At 46.1% G+C, this 15,000-nt stretch overlaps 1 protein-coding gene across 2 annotated transcripts in view; it reads left to right on the top strand.

Annotated features, from left to right (window-relative positions):
• The window catches only part of lrch1 (leucine-rich repeats and calponin homology (CH) domain containing 1), a 34,522-nt gene that overhangs the window by 5,186 nt on the left and 14,336 nt on the right, over positions 1–15,000 (top strand). For both annotated transcript variants that reach the window (XM_079732040.1, XM_079732039.1), the window contains exons 2-14: positions 1,800–1,944; positions 3,500–3,626; positions 4,230–4,335; positions 7,384–7,520; positions 7,739–7,869; positions 9,401–9,488; positions 9,822–9,924; positions 10,288–10,397; positions 11,255–11,325; positions 11,467–11,553; positions 11,791–11,868; positions 12,046–12,082; positions 13,946–14,021. In XM_079732040.1, coding sequence (XP_079588166.1) covers positions 1,800–1,944; positions 3,500–3,626; positions 4,230–4,335; positions 7,384–7,520; positions 7,739–7,869; positions 9,401–9,488; positions 9,822–9,924; positions 10,288–10,397; positions 11,255–11,325; positions 11,467–11,553; positions 11,791–11,868; positions 12,046–12,082; positions 13,946–14,021 — 1,296 coding nt within the window. The remainder of the gene's footprint in view (positions 1–1,799; positions 1,945–3,499; positions 3,627–4,229; positions 4,336–7,383; positions 7,521–7,738; positions 7,870–9,400; positions 9,489–9,821; positions 9,925–10,287; positions 10,398–11,254; positions 11,326–11,466; positions 11,554–11,790; positions 11,869–12,045; positions 12,083–13,945; positions 14,022–15,000) is intronic.

Genomic DNA, 15,000 nt, shown 5'->3' with positions numbered 1-15,000 from the left:
TTAATTGACTGAAGGCGTCTATAGAGTAATGGGTTATTTATTTTTGGGTTATTCTTCTGCAAGTTTCTCTGGGCTGACGCATACGGTGACTAGAAAGAGTAGTATGTGGAAGTATTTTCATAAAATTCATAAGTCGAATGACCACTCGTCTAAATGGTCTATCGTGCAACCGAATGAGTTTGATCCTCAATTATTTGTTCGGTACACAAAGAACAAGGGACCGATGCAACGCACACACTCACACTATCACTTCCCCATCTCTAATGAAGTACAGTGCTACACAATCTCTGAAATCATAGTATACACTGTCACAAGACACCCCCCCCTCCAGACACAGTAAATAGATGGCTTAATCCAAGCGGCTGGAGGGGCATACCACTGTCTGTCTGTCTGGGGGGTATACAACCTGATGACAATGCTGGCTTACACACATCATGTGATCACCCACTACCGCTACCACGTGTGTGTGTGTGTGTGTGTGTGTGTGTGTGTGTGTGTGTGTGTGTGTGTGTGCGTGCGTGCGTGTGTGCGTGCGTGCGTGCGTGTGTGTGTGTACTATAAAAACAAGTGTGACCATTCTGAATGAGAAGATTTTTGAAATCATTTAGATTTTCTTAGGTTTTATCTTAGTTTACATTTCTTGCTTCAGCAATTGAAATATGCAGTTTACATCCCAAAAAAATCCCTTAGAACCGTGAGATAAGGAGAGAGAGAAGTTAAGAGAAAGAGAGAAATGAAAAGAGAAAAGGAGGATGGTTATTTTGAAGAAATGGGTGTGAAATGTCACATGTTGTAAATAACCCAGCCTTGATTTGCACATAGCATGACATCACTTACATAGCAGAACCTCATCTACTAAACACATCATGACCTACATCAGAGGACAACTCCTACATCCCAAATATGACATCACGTCCGTCCATCACGTGACCAGGTCTCTCGGCCCGGTTCCTCCTGGCCCACACAAGATGGAGGAGGTTTCTTCTCCTTATTTGGCCCTCGCTCATAAATCAAGTTGTTATTGTTTTGAGAGAGCCAGCACAGGAAGTTATGTCACCCCCCTTCCAGGCATATGCTTCTTTAGACTGGCCCAACTTAGTGTCTACTAGACTTATGAACAACTACATCAACAAGGACTATCTTTTAATGACTATTCCTGGAGTTGAGGCTGGGGAAAAAGGCTTTTAGCTACAGTGCTCCACATGTAACCACTCTGAGGATGAGCTGACTGTTTGACAATGTTCGTGGAGCCTAACAGGCCCTGAACTGGACAGTCAAAAGTGTTGTCTTCTTTGCACGTAGCTTTTAACTTGTGTAGATCAATGTGTGAGGTGTTGCGCATCTGTATCATTCGGTGTCATTCTGTGTTACTCTGTACTTGTCGCTGACCTCGATGTTGTTTTGGTTTTTAATTGTGCATTTTTGGCCAGGTTCATTTTTAATCCTAACGAGATTGACCTGGAAAAAATCAAATTCAAATTGTACTGCGCTTAGTTTGCTGGTGGTGTATCCTACTCTGTGGAGCCCAGACCACCAGCTGGTGTTCTGTCCAGTCAGCAGGTTCTGATTTGGATCTGTTATGCTTTGTTCTGCTCCTCGTGCACGGCTCCTCGTGCACTCTTCCTCCTCTGACATGCCCACTCCACAGCTCTTGCATGGAGCTAGGAGGTGGGGATGTAAGAAGACACCTAGTGATGGGTAACTGTAATTACAGGGATGATATACACAGACTAGAAAACTGATAAAACTATGATTGTAAATTCTATCTCTCTCTCTCTCTCTCTCTCTCTCTCTCTCAGACTTGTCTAAGAACCGCTTGGCAGATGTGCCCTCAGAGATCTGTCACCTGATTGCCTTGGAGACGCTCAACCTGTACCACAACTGCATCAGGACAATCCCCGACAACATCATCAGTCTACAGGCCCTCACCTGTCTGAACCTGAGGTACCCACGCACACAAACACACACATACACACAGGGTCCAGGTGACACGCGCATACATTCTATTCAATGCTGCTATCAATGACAGACTACATCTCAGGGCTGGACGCAACCATCCCTGCTATGCAACCATATGCATTAGAAGAGGCTGCGACAGAGAACACAAGCACCGAAGAGGGGAGAGAACAGACGTTAGGACATTAGGAGGGAATAGGAGAGGGAGGAGAGGAGAGAAGATGAGAGGCTGGGGAAGAATTCTGCTCAAATCAAGGGGTTTTCAAAGTGTGTTTCTTCCAAACATGCCACAGAGTCGAGCCGTCTCATTTAATGCTTTATTCGTGAGCTCATCCAGGATACACAACCAGCCTTCAGTAATTCTGTCTTCTATGTCACACTCTGCTACTCCATGTTACTCCCTCTCCTATTTTGTGTCTTCTCCCATTATCATATCCTCTCCCATTGTTGTATTTTTGATTCATCAAAAACACCATTATATCAAAATGCATGACTGGGGCTATCGGATAACTTCCAATCCTTTCCTGTTTTCTGAGTTAAACATACCAAAAGGTGTAACCCCCTGTTTCCTATTGGGTCACCATTAAACAGAAAGGGCCAATCACAGACCGCCTTCACCCTCTCTTGGTTGAACAATTGTCTGGGTGTGATGCCTTGGTAAGATTGGCACACAGACCAGCTGGTCTGTGGGGGGATCTGTTATTGGACTCTTAAATGAGAGAACGCCATTTATTGCTAATCCCAACCCCCAACCAACACGCTTACTGATCAATTCCTTCCGACTGATGAGGTACAGAGGTCTGGTGATGAGGGGGATGGGCACAGGACAAAGGTGAAGCAGCGTTCACGGTTGGATCAACTCCTCAAGAGTAGAACAGGGTTAGAGACAGATGTTTGACAGGTTGGGGGATAAAGCCAGCATGAAGATGAGAAGTATTTACCGTCTGATAAACTAACAGCAGGGGACAGAGGCAGGGGTCTGGCAGGGAGGGCGGTGAGGGAAGGGAAAAGCTGTCATCATTAACTGTTTGATCAACTGAAAGTAGGGGGTCAGAGGCAGGGATGTGGCGCGAAGGGGGTGAGGGAAGGCAAAAGGTGTCATCGTATAAGCTGGTTGGTCAACTAACAGTGGGGGGTCAGAGACGAGGCTCTGGCTGCAAGGAGGGGGATGAGATAGAACGAGGTGAAACCATTACTTTAGCGGTTTATACATTCACTTTCACTTCTCTGTTTGAGAGTTCTCACCAAAACTGTAGTCACTATAGTATAGTATATAGTACACTATAATACATTATAGTATACAGTACACTATAGTAAAGTAGTACAAACCTTCCCTGCCATGTTGTGGAGGATGGAGATGCCAGAACTGACACAACTAACTGTGTGTGTGTGCGTGTGCGTGTGCGTGTGTGTGTGTGTGTGTGTGTGTGTGTGTGTGTGTGTGTGTGTGTGTGTGTGTGTGTGTGCGTGTGTGCGTGTGTGCGTGCGTGCGTGCGTGCGTGCGTGCGTGCGTGCGTGCGTGCGTGCGTGCGTGTGGGACCAGTCGTAACCAGCTGAGCGTGCTCCCAGCGTGTCTGAGCCGGCTGCCGCTGCGGGTTCTCAACGCCAGCAACAACAAACTGGTCAGCCTGCCAGACGCTATCGCCCAGCTACACCACCTCATGGAGCTGGTAGGACTCCCACACACACACACACACACACACACGCACACACACACACACACACACACACACACACACACGCACACAAACACACACACACACACACGCACACACAAATGCCCATACACATACGCATACACATGCGTACACACATACACAAACACACACACAGATCAACACATACACACACACACACATATACACACACATACGTTAACAATCCACACACGCATACAAAGACATATACATGTTAACACAACACAACAAACCCTCACACATATACACACAAACAGACAGACACACACACAAACACACAAACACACAGACACACACTTATATACACCAACATTACTCACTTCAAAACCACCACACAAAATCATATTTATCATTTAAAACATTTTACATTATTCAAAGAAATATTTACGTTTGTGTTACTGAATGCTATTTATATGATAATATTCAGTGATGCCTTTTTGAATGGTTGCCATGGCAATGCTGATACGGATGCCACGGTATATCCCATGGTTGCCATGGCGATGCGGACCCAGTTGCTATGGGTATTTCCGACTGGTCGCCATGGTGATGATGACCGGGTTTGTCTCCCCCCTGCAGGACGTGAGCTGTAACGAGCTCAGCACCCTGCCCAGACACATCGGCCGCCTGAAGGCCCTGAGAGAGCTCAACGTGCGGAGGAACCTGCTCTGTGTGCTCCCTGAAGGTAGGGCTGCACCAGGACTAGGGCCGCATCAACACAGCCCCTCACAAGGGCGGAGGGTAGCAGAAGGCTTTGAGCTCTTCTTGATCTGCTGGTGCTCAATGGGCGCACATGCAGCACCGACGTGATCACTAGAGTTGGCCACAAAGGGAATGTTGCTGTAGCCGGGGAGAGGCAAGCATATGGGCTCGGTCAGGACAAGAGGTTAGCTGGCGGTGGGCTAGTTCACATCTTGAAGACTATCATTCAGACAGAGTCAGGGTCACTCCTAGGGATGTGGATCGAAACCCGGTTCTATCAAGGACCCGGTTCCACTTTTTTCAAATCCCGAAAATCATTAACGTTTGGGCTTATCGATACCACTATCGAGTCCCGTGGTTCATTTATTATTTTTTTTGTCCCGTAGGTCCTGTAACGTAATGTTGTGTCCCTCGAGTCGCGTCACGGTATTTAAATCAAATCAATCCAATCACTGCAGCGTGTCCACCAATGTTTTTGAATGGAATTGTAAGCAAACAGGTATTACAAGTAAGACAAGTGAAGTCTGGCAGTTAACTTTGCTCGCGAGGATGGCTGAACAGGCGAAAATCCTTTATTGTAAAGGGGGGAACACAACCTCAATGGCCAAGCACATTAGCATTGTGCATCAAATAAAGGCCAAATGCAGTACCTTCGACTGTCTCCGAGTTGAAAAGACTCTGTGTTCTCCTTCTCCTGTCGCACCACAGACGGGCCCGTCTTAATCATCCACTCAAAGTGCGAGCTGTAATCGCACACACAGACATTGTCGCTAGTCCCGTCAGTTAAAAATAGTAATCCAATTGTGAAATCGGTGTTGTAATCAGCAGCATACAAGCTAGTTATCTTTAAAAATTAATAAAGTTTCAGATGTGCTGCGTGATGATGTGTTGAGGTTGGCTCAGTAAAACGACTGTTAGGTTATCATGATGCGTTCAAATGTAACATAAAGAAACGGTAAATTGAGTTTTTGGTGAGAAACATGAGTAATACTGTATTACTCATGTTTCTGTATTACTAATACAGTGGTATTGTGCTCTAATCATTTTAGTATATATAATTAAAACTACTGATGTTAGTATTTATTAAGAATTACATATTTTATACACAATTATTTATTTCCTCAATATTTTCCTCATCACTAAAAACTCTCCGTATTTCCACCAATTAATATATAAGTATCGATAAAGACTCAGATCGTTAAGGAGTATCGAAAATGGTAACGATATCAATAAATATTAATGATCCCCATCCCTAGTCACTCCTGCTCCTGTGATGCCTTTCCTCCTCAATGCTCCATAGAAATCGAGTTCAGACTCGCTTTGCGACGACTTCGATGTGTTTTACCTTGTTCCTTTCCTTTAAGTTAGTTCCTTGGTTCTTTATTGTGTTGACATAAGACAGAGCGGCTGGTTCAGGACTTCAACACAATCGGCCCAGGAAGTCATTCAGCCTGTACATGGAGGCTTGAGACTCAGCTGATATGGTCTGGGTGGGCTCAACTCTGGGCAAACACTCTCTCTGGGCTTGATTGATGAGCCTTGATCTGGATCAACTTCCAGACGCCTGGGTGATGAGGATGTTGGCGAGAAGGAAAGGGAGGGAAAAGAGAGAGAGCAGGGGAGAGGAAAGGGGAACAGTTGTTTTGGAAGGAGACCAGTCTAGGTGGTCTCCTACTCTCTCCCCCCATCGGAGGACCACAAGGAGACCACCCTGGATGTTTGAGGAGCTGGTGGTCCACATCACTCCTCTCATATCATATTACTGCTAATTGTCCCCATGAAGACCAGGTCCCTGGCCGTTAACCTGAATGTGTGTTATGGGGTGCTAATGCTGCAGTCTTCAGGGGAAAAGGTTCACCAAGTTAAGCTTTCGATGAGGAACGAGAAAAGCTAATGCGTGCAATCGGAATGCGTTTGCTAAACATCTAATTATTGGACAAGGAGACCTTACATCTGGTCCCTAGGCCAGGGCATCGTGTCGGCTACAGGACGCTCTGAGCCAATTAGCATAAAGAAGCTCACCGTTCCTAAAGACGCTATTTGGAGCTCAGCTTCTCCTCAGCCGGGCCAGTTGTCATGGTGATAAGGGCTCCGACAGGATTTTAATTATGTAGCAGTCTGGGAGAATTTATGACTTTAAAGATATGGTGTGTGCGTGTCACAGTACACACAGCAGTACAGACACACAAAGACATCTGTTCTCTGAAGTTGTGAATGTCAACCTCTCCCTGTTCTGACTCTCTCTCTGTCTCTCTCTCTCTCTCTCCCCTCTCTTTATCTCTCTCCGGCTCCCTCATTCCCAGTGTCTCTCTACCCTCCCTCAACGGGTCACCGTGGTTACGGTGGTTAGTGTCTGGCTGGTTTCTCTCTTCCAGAAACAGTTTATTTATATCCTCTGCTGTACAGAGTGGACCAGATTCTTCTTGATCTCTCTCACTCTCTCTCACTCTCTCTCTCTGTCTTTCTGTCTTTCCTTCTTCCTTCTGTAGACAAGTAGACACACACAGAGACACACACACACACACACACACTCTCTACATGTATCTTAGAAGTATATGTGTGTGTGTGTTTATATACAGGGGCCGGATTATCAAGTGAATAGGGAGGGTGTTTGATTGCCAGCAGAAAGGGTTTGAGTTAGATTCCCCATTTTCCGCACTTTAACATGTAGACACATTTACATTTTACATTTACATCTACATTTAGGGCATTTAGAAGACACTTTTATCCAAAGCGACTTACAATACGCACATTTGTCATAAGAAGTGGAACAATATATCGCTGTCGGTAGAGTAAAGATGTTAACAGAACAAAGTGCAAGACACCCTAGAGTCTAGACCCTAGAGCAAGAGCTGGAACCCCTATCTGCTTCTTAATGACAGGTATCTGAATGCACTGAAAGTCTCTCTGGATAAAGATGGCAAATAAATTATTAAATACGAACGATGTGTGTGTGTGTGTATGTTTGTGTGTGTGTGTGTGTTTGTGTGTGTGTGTGTGTGTGTGTGTGTGTGTGTGTGTGTGTGTGTAGACCTATCAGAGCTCCCCCTGGTGAAGTTTGACCTGTCGTGTAACAAGGTGTCTACCATCCCGCTGAGCTTCAGGAACATGAAGCATCTACAGACCCTCCGTCTAGACCACAACCCCCTGCAGAGCCCCCCTGCTCAGGTACCACACACACACGCACACACACACGCGCACACACACACACAAACACACACACACACACTCTGCCTGGACCACAACCCCCCTCAGGACCCCTCCCCCTGAACAGACACACTAGACAAACTACACCATAGTGCATATAGACAATACACACTATGCACACACCCTTCAATCCCCAATGTCTGCCCCCGTCCAACCCCACCCTCCGCTATGCCCTGCAGATCTGTATCAAGGGCAGAGTACACATCTTTAAGTACCTCAGCATGGAAGCGTGTCGCAGTGACAAGATGCCCGACGCCCTCTTCCTGCCCGTCATCGAGCGCCTCAGCCTATCACAGCCCAGCACCGGCAGGTCAGTCACCATAATAAACCAACACCCAAGGAATCCATCCATCATATACATTATAGGTACTATAGATGTTGCTGTGTGTGTGTGTGTGTGTGTGTGTGTGTGTGTGTGTGTGTGTGTGTGTGTGTGTGTGTGTGTGTGTGTGTCAGTGTGTGTGTGTGTCAGTGTGTGTGTGTGTGTGTTTTAATTTCAAAGAGAGACTGACTCAACACTGTCACCAGCCTGGAGCCAGAATGGCTCAACACAGCCTCTCAGTTTCTACGCACTGAGCCAGTTCCTCCATTAGTCTGGAGGAACTCAGACGTCACGTCGGCTCAGCAACAATCTACTTAACACTTCTAGTAGAGAGACAGATATCAAAGTCAGCGAATAACATTCACAGCGATAGAGTTGGGTCGTCCTTCCACTTTGGTGACCAACGGCTGGTTCCACATTTTTAAATTGGGAACCAAATTATACTTTTCACCAATTTGGGCAGATGGATTAAAAAGTATGGTTTGCCAATTTTTTTTACATTTCTAGAGTTGGTCGTTCTAAATGATGTCAAAGAAAGCAAAAGCAAATGCCTGTTTAAAATATGGCTGAAGGTACTCATCGCTGGGCTGTCGCTGGGCAGCTGGTAAACAAGCGTCTCCCACTTTCTCCTGCCACATCAATGATTTGAGTGTGGTGACTGAATTAAAAGTGAGTCATGCTGTAGTGTTTTGCTCCAGACTGAAAACATAGAGAAAACAAGGAGTCATGCTTATTTTGATTTAAAAAAGCCACACGACTTCTTACGAACGGCTTCTTATCTTATTTTTTTCCTACAATAGTAACGGGGAAGGAGCAGCTACAACCTACCATAGGCTGATGCTACAGAGCTGAAGACAGCCTGTATGAAGAGGTAGTGTAGTTAACAGAATGCTGTAAGTTAACGTTAACAATTAATGTTATGTGGGGTAGATTTCAATTCAATTCAATTCAATTCGAAGATGAAGATGAAGGTCAACCGGCAGACTTCCGGGACCTGCCAGCTTAGGGAAGGGGCATGACTCCCCTTTTCTATAGTGCTGCTAACCAGGGGCGTAGGAATGAGTTTAACATTGGGGGGGACACATATCGGAAACCTGACAGATCCGGTATAGTTTTTAGGTGGGACAAATGCGCCTGTCTCCGATATTGGAGGAGACACGTCCCCTCCGTCCCCCCCGGTTCCTACTCCCTTGCTGCTAACAACCACAAGCCATAGACAACAACAGCATGGACATTCGAGTTGCATGTGAGCTGTTTTTCTGCTCAGTCAGTAGGATTTAACATGGTTGTCAGTTGGTTCCGAGCTGGTTGTCAGCTGGTTCTGATGTGGTTGTGAGCTGATTCTGAGCTGGTCGTCAGCTGGTTCTTACGTTGTCCACTGGTTCTGATGTGGTAGTCAGTTGGTTTTGAGGTGGATATTAAGTTGTACTAACGCGGCTGTCAGCTCGTGTTCAGCTTGTTGTGACCTTGTTCTCAGCTGGTTATGTTGAGCTGGTTGTGCCCTGGTTGTATTCTGCAGCTCGGAGGACGTCGACCATCACCGTAAACAGGACGCAGACTCCGGCGTCGGCAGCGACAACGGAGACAAGAGACTGTCCGCCACAGAGGTGTGTGTGTGTGTGTTTATATGCTATGCTGTTTCTACGCTATGCTATGCCATGCTATGCCATGCTATGCTATGCCATGCTATGCCATGCTATGCTATGCCATGCTATGCTATGCTATGTTATGCTGGGATAAATGGAACAACTTTGCCATTGTCACAACATCAATGGGAATGAAACCAAGAGCCTTGGGTCCCTAGCCTTGCTGAGAGCTATCCCTGAACAGGCCAGGAGACTGCAATAGCTGATGATGCAATAATTATTATGCTATACTATGCTATTTTATATTTCATGCTACGCAACGCTATGCTCATACTGTAAAGTTTGTTTTTCCAGCCATCAGATGAAGAAAGTTTGAGTATGACAGGAGCCATGACGAACATCACAGAGGAAGGAATCAGCCAACAAGACTCTAGTGAACACCTTGACACACTCACAGGTATACACAGCGACACACACATGCTCAAACACACACAGACACACGCATGCAGACACGCAAACACACACGCAAACACACACACAAACACATGCACACGTACATGTACACCTACACGCACACACACACACACATACACACACACACACACACACACACACACACACACACACACACACACACACACACACACACACACACACAAACTGTGCTGTCCCCCTGACACACACCCTAAATAGACCACCTCAATCTGCTCCAATCAGAGCCAAGCCGGGCCGGGAGGGGCGGGGGGAGGAGTTTCTATCTGAGGGTTTCCGTGGTGATGGGTCAGGACAGCAGTGTTCTTGAGGTCTGTCTGTGTTTCAGCGGACTCTGATGCCGTCCAGCTCATAGAGGAGAGCCCTACGGAAGCCCTGAGGGAACAGTTTGGATACAGAGATGCTGGGCTGACCGCCCGCTTCCTCAACTACATCAAGGCAAGAAACCCCACCCGACTCTGACCATAACCTCTGCTCCAAACTCTTCTCTATATCTCTGCCTCCATCACTCCACTCTCTAACCAGACCCTCTGCTCCAAACTCTTCTCTATCTCTCTGCCTCCATCACTCCACTCTCTAACCAGACCCTCTGCTCCAAACTCTACCTTTATCTCTCGGCCTCCATCACTCCACTCTCTAACCAGACCCTCTGCTCCAAACTCTTCTCTATCTCTCTACCTCCATCACTCCACTCTCTAACCAGACCCTCTGCTCCAAACTCTACCTTTATCTCTCGGCCTCCATCACTCCACTCTCTAACCACACCCTCTGCTCCAAACTCTTCTCTATCTCTCTGCCTCCATCACTCCACTCTCTAACCAGACCCTCTGCTCCAAACTCTTCTCTATCTCTCTGCCTCCATCACTCCACTCTCTAACCAGACCCTCTGCTCCAAACTCTTCTCTATCTCTCTGCCTCCATCACTCCACTCTCTAACCAGACCCTCTGCTCCAAACTCTTCTCTATCTCTCTGCCTCCATCACTCCACTCTCTAACCAGACCCTCTGCTCCAAACTCTTCTCTATCTCTCTGCGTCCATCACTGTAACTCCTCTCTCCAACCCCACCCAGCTTCTTCGTCATCTATACCTCCATCACTCTAACCCACGCTCTTCTACATCTCTCACTATATCACTCTAACCCAACTGTCTTCTACATCTCTACCTCCATCCCCCTAATCCAGCCCTCTAACTATGTTTTGGATACAAGTTCCTGGTTAATTACTAAACAGTTAATAGATTGATTTAAACACCATAATTGTGTTGTGTATTTGTGTGTGTGTGTTTGTGTGTGTAGGGCCGAACAGTGACAGACTTTGATGAGCCGCTCAGGATAGAAGAAGACACGAATTGGCCAACTGCACAAACGTAGGAAAATCTCTCCGTCTCTATCTCTCTTTCTCTCTCCCTCTCTCTATGTCAATCTTGAAGTATATTTTTATTTGCCTAAACTGCTGTTGTTGTTTGCTAAAAGCCTTCTTCCTGTCTCTGTGGTGGTGGGGGTCACAGGTCAAAAGACGTGGGGGGGTCAGAGCTCCATATTGACATGATCAACCAGCTAAAGGAAGCCGTGGAGCTCCTACAAGACCCCAACCGGTAAGAAACATTTCGCTTATTAGCTTGTTATTCTGTTAGCACTCAGCACCCGGCCTGCTAGTGAGCATTTGAGCACCCAAAATACTGTCAGCTGGTTGAAATGTTAGCACAAAAAGCCAGTCTGCTAGGTAGCATGTTTAAACCCAGAACCAGTGTGCTAGTTAGCATGTTGGCTTAGTCCTGGCGGTGTGTTTGTGTTGTGTTATAATAACATGTCAACATGGTATCTCTTGTCAGAGGGTCTCTGGAGCAGGACGGAGTGTCTGGTGTTCAGCTTTACCCTGTAGAGATGGTGAACGTGGACGACTCCCTCAAGTGAGGACTGTGTGTGTGTGTGTGTGTGTGTGTGTGTGTGTGTGTGTGTGTGTGTGTGTGTGTGTATGTGATTTGTGTGTGTGTATGTGTTTGTATGGCTGTGTGTTTTTGGTGTTTTTGTGTGTCTGTGTGTGATGTTTTTGTACGTGTGTCTCTGACTCTCTTCTATCTCTGCAGTGGACAAGAGAGTGATGACGGCTCTACTACACCCAAGGTAGAGTGATCTAAATTATAACCATACGATACATCATTTTATTTTATTATACAGTAATCCACAGTATATTATGGTAGTGCTGTTTGAATCCAGATTAACTGTAAACAATGCAGATGTTGGAGGGAAGAGGTTGAGCGGAGTGATTGATAACATATGGTGTCACTGGTGATCTAAGCAACGACGTTAGACCTTACATTATGATGCTGTGATATCCTGTAGTGTGGGGGGAACCCCCAGGACAACCGAGTATGCAGGCAATTGGTTGCACGTGGGGAAGACAGTAGCCAATTGGGAGCCAATCTGACTTAACGTAATACCAATAACTCATCAAGTTATCATAAGAGAAGCGATGACAGCAAAAGCAAAAGTGAGGTTGTCTTCAGAAATGGTGGAACAGCTTTTAGAGTTGGGGCAACAAGATTCCAAAAATGTTGTCTGCAATTTACAGAAAAAAACAATTGGAGAGGCTAACATATCTAGTTCCTCTTGACCGTTGTCCGCCATGCCAAGTCAAGATCTAGATTGCGGTGAATTGGTGAGAGTTGGGGGTTTGAAATAGGGACTTGATTGTTGTGGTGTGGAATCGGTTGGTGTGGGGCGTCATGTATTGTAATTATTTCCTTCCACACCAAATCACCAAAACAGCTAATTGTATCTTAATCTATCATTATCTGTGTGGTCTCTCAGGTTTTCAAAATTTGAAAAATCTTCTAGTGTGCCCCCAGCATAAGCTGCAGGTGCACGCTAGAGTGGCAGCTAAGGTTCAGCTAGGGTGTCTTAAGGTGCAGCTAAGAATCCACTACGTTGTAGGTAAGCTGAAGGTAAGGTGGAGGTTAGGCACAGTTGAGGTGGTGGTAAGGTGTAGGTAAGGCTGGTGGTTTTGAAGGTGTGTTGAGCTGGGTTCTCTACCAGCTCCCAGCGGCAGAGGCGTGTGAGTTCCAGCAGAAGAGACAGATGATTCTAGAGAAGGCCCACTTTGAAGCCCAGCTCGCCTGCCGAGAATATGAGTGGCACATGTCAATCAAGGTAACCATAGCGACCGTTTAAGCCACCCCCCGTCCCAGCCCCCGAAGAGGTGTTCGCTGATTGGTTGTCTGTCGTGTCACTCAGTTTGAAGTGTGGTGTGCTTTGCCTACATGTCTGTTCAGTGTCAGCTGACACCACATGAAAGCCCTGAGCCCTGTCATGCATCCACTTCCAGTCAAGAGAAACATAGTGCGTTCAAGTCAAACTGGTATAAACCAGCCCTTAAAAACATGGTTTAATAACGCCTAGAATAAATCATTTTAATGTTGCCAGCAATTAAGGATTTTATTTAGGGTAGTGTTAAGTTTAGGGTATGGGTATGTTAAGGGTTATTTGAAATTTGATTACGAATGGTGTTAGGTTTGGCTTTTCGATTTTAAATTAGTGTTAGCAGTAGTATTACCGCAAAGGTTAGTAATAAGGTAGTGTAATAAGTGTTTCACCTCAGAGTTAGTTTAGTTGATGGCTCGAAGATACTGAGGGAAACCATATTTTTTCAACAGCAGTCATTGTTTCATTAGACAGGAAGTGACTCTTTCAGAGGCAGGGTGTATTTCCTGTCTGTCATGGCCACAGGCTGGAACCTTAACGCGTGAGATGGTTTGGCTATCTCTGCTTAAGAGGGTTAGCCTCTCCACTTCATTAAAACCCTTTGGCTAGCTGCTTAGCCATGTTAGCTGCTACGTGTCTGCTGTGTGTTAAAGCAATACATCTGTCACTCTCACAGATTGCCCCTTAGAGAGTTTACACCTGCGTCTTGAGTCTTAGACAGCTAAAGTTAATTCCTAACTATACTTAACACCATATAATGTATAACTCATGGTGTTTTTCTTGCAGGAGGGAGAGATGGGCTCTCCGTCATGTGAGAGAATGCCGTTCTCCAGCCCCCCCTTTGGTCTGAAGCCTCGGTCAGGTAAGTCTGGGTGGTGGTGGTGGTGGTCTGGGTCGGGTGTTGGTGGTGGTGGTTGGGTGGTGAAGGCCTAACTAGGGTGCTGGCGGGGTTGTATTGGTGGTTGTTTTTGTGTTGGTCTTGGTCAGGTGCTAGAGGTGGTAGTAGTGGCGATGGGTGTCGGGCATTAGTTGGTGGCAGGAGGGTTGTAGTGTGGGTTTGGTTGCAGGGGTGGTGGTGGGTGTGGAGTTGGTGTTTGCGGAAGTGGGTGTAAGGAGGTCGGGGGTTGTCGTTGGCATCCAGGTTTATTTGATCTTTTTGACTCCCAGTGTTGACGATAGGAGCCTTTTAAACTAGGTTATAGCAGACCCCTTTATTTGATGGTAAAATATGTATTAATAGCCAGGGCAACACAGGGAATCTCCCTCAACCCTCTAAAGGGTAAGGAAAAAAGCCCTTAATTAGGGAACAAGCTTTGAGTAGGGAACAAGGAAAAATAGTAAAAGAGGTATCCCTCCTTCCAGGGACTGTTAAGAGTGCAATGTGTGCTATAGTGAGCAAACATAATGGTAGCCTAACAGTTAAAGCAAAATAATCAGCTTTTAGCTGTCAGGTGGGATATCCAGATATATACCATGGCATATACAGACAAATCAAATTACATGTTCATATACATCAAAACAATGCATAACTGACGGGCCGGGAATATTGGTGAGCTAGGTGGGTGGTGGGTTGTGCATGCTTGAAGCTATGCATTGAGCATCTGTCAGATTAATTAGTGCGTAGGCTTTGAAACCAATGCTTGTTATTGCAAAGCTTGGATTGGCCAGGTTCAGAGTCAGCTGAGCTATTGCTGGCTGAGGATTGGTTAGTGTGGGGCTGGGCGTTACCAATGGCAGGGTCCCCTAAAATTGCGAATGGTTGTATTGCAATTGAGATTTGATTCACCAACCAACTCAGACAGCCGTTTTTTCCTAGTTTTACCAAGTTAGGTTCAGTAATG

The sequence above is a fragment of the Pollachius pollachius genome (assembly GCF_949987615.1).
Source record: "Pollachius pollachius genome assembly, chromosome: 3".
Classification (NCBI taxonomy): Eukaryota; Metazoa; Chordata; class Actinopteri; order Gadiformes; family Gadidae; genus Pollachius; species Pollachius pollachius.
This window is presented reverse-complemented; position numbering and strand designations above follow the sequence as displayed.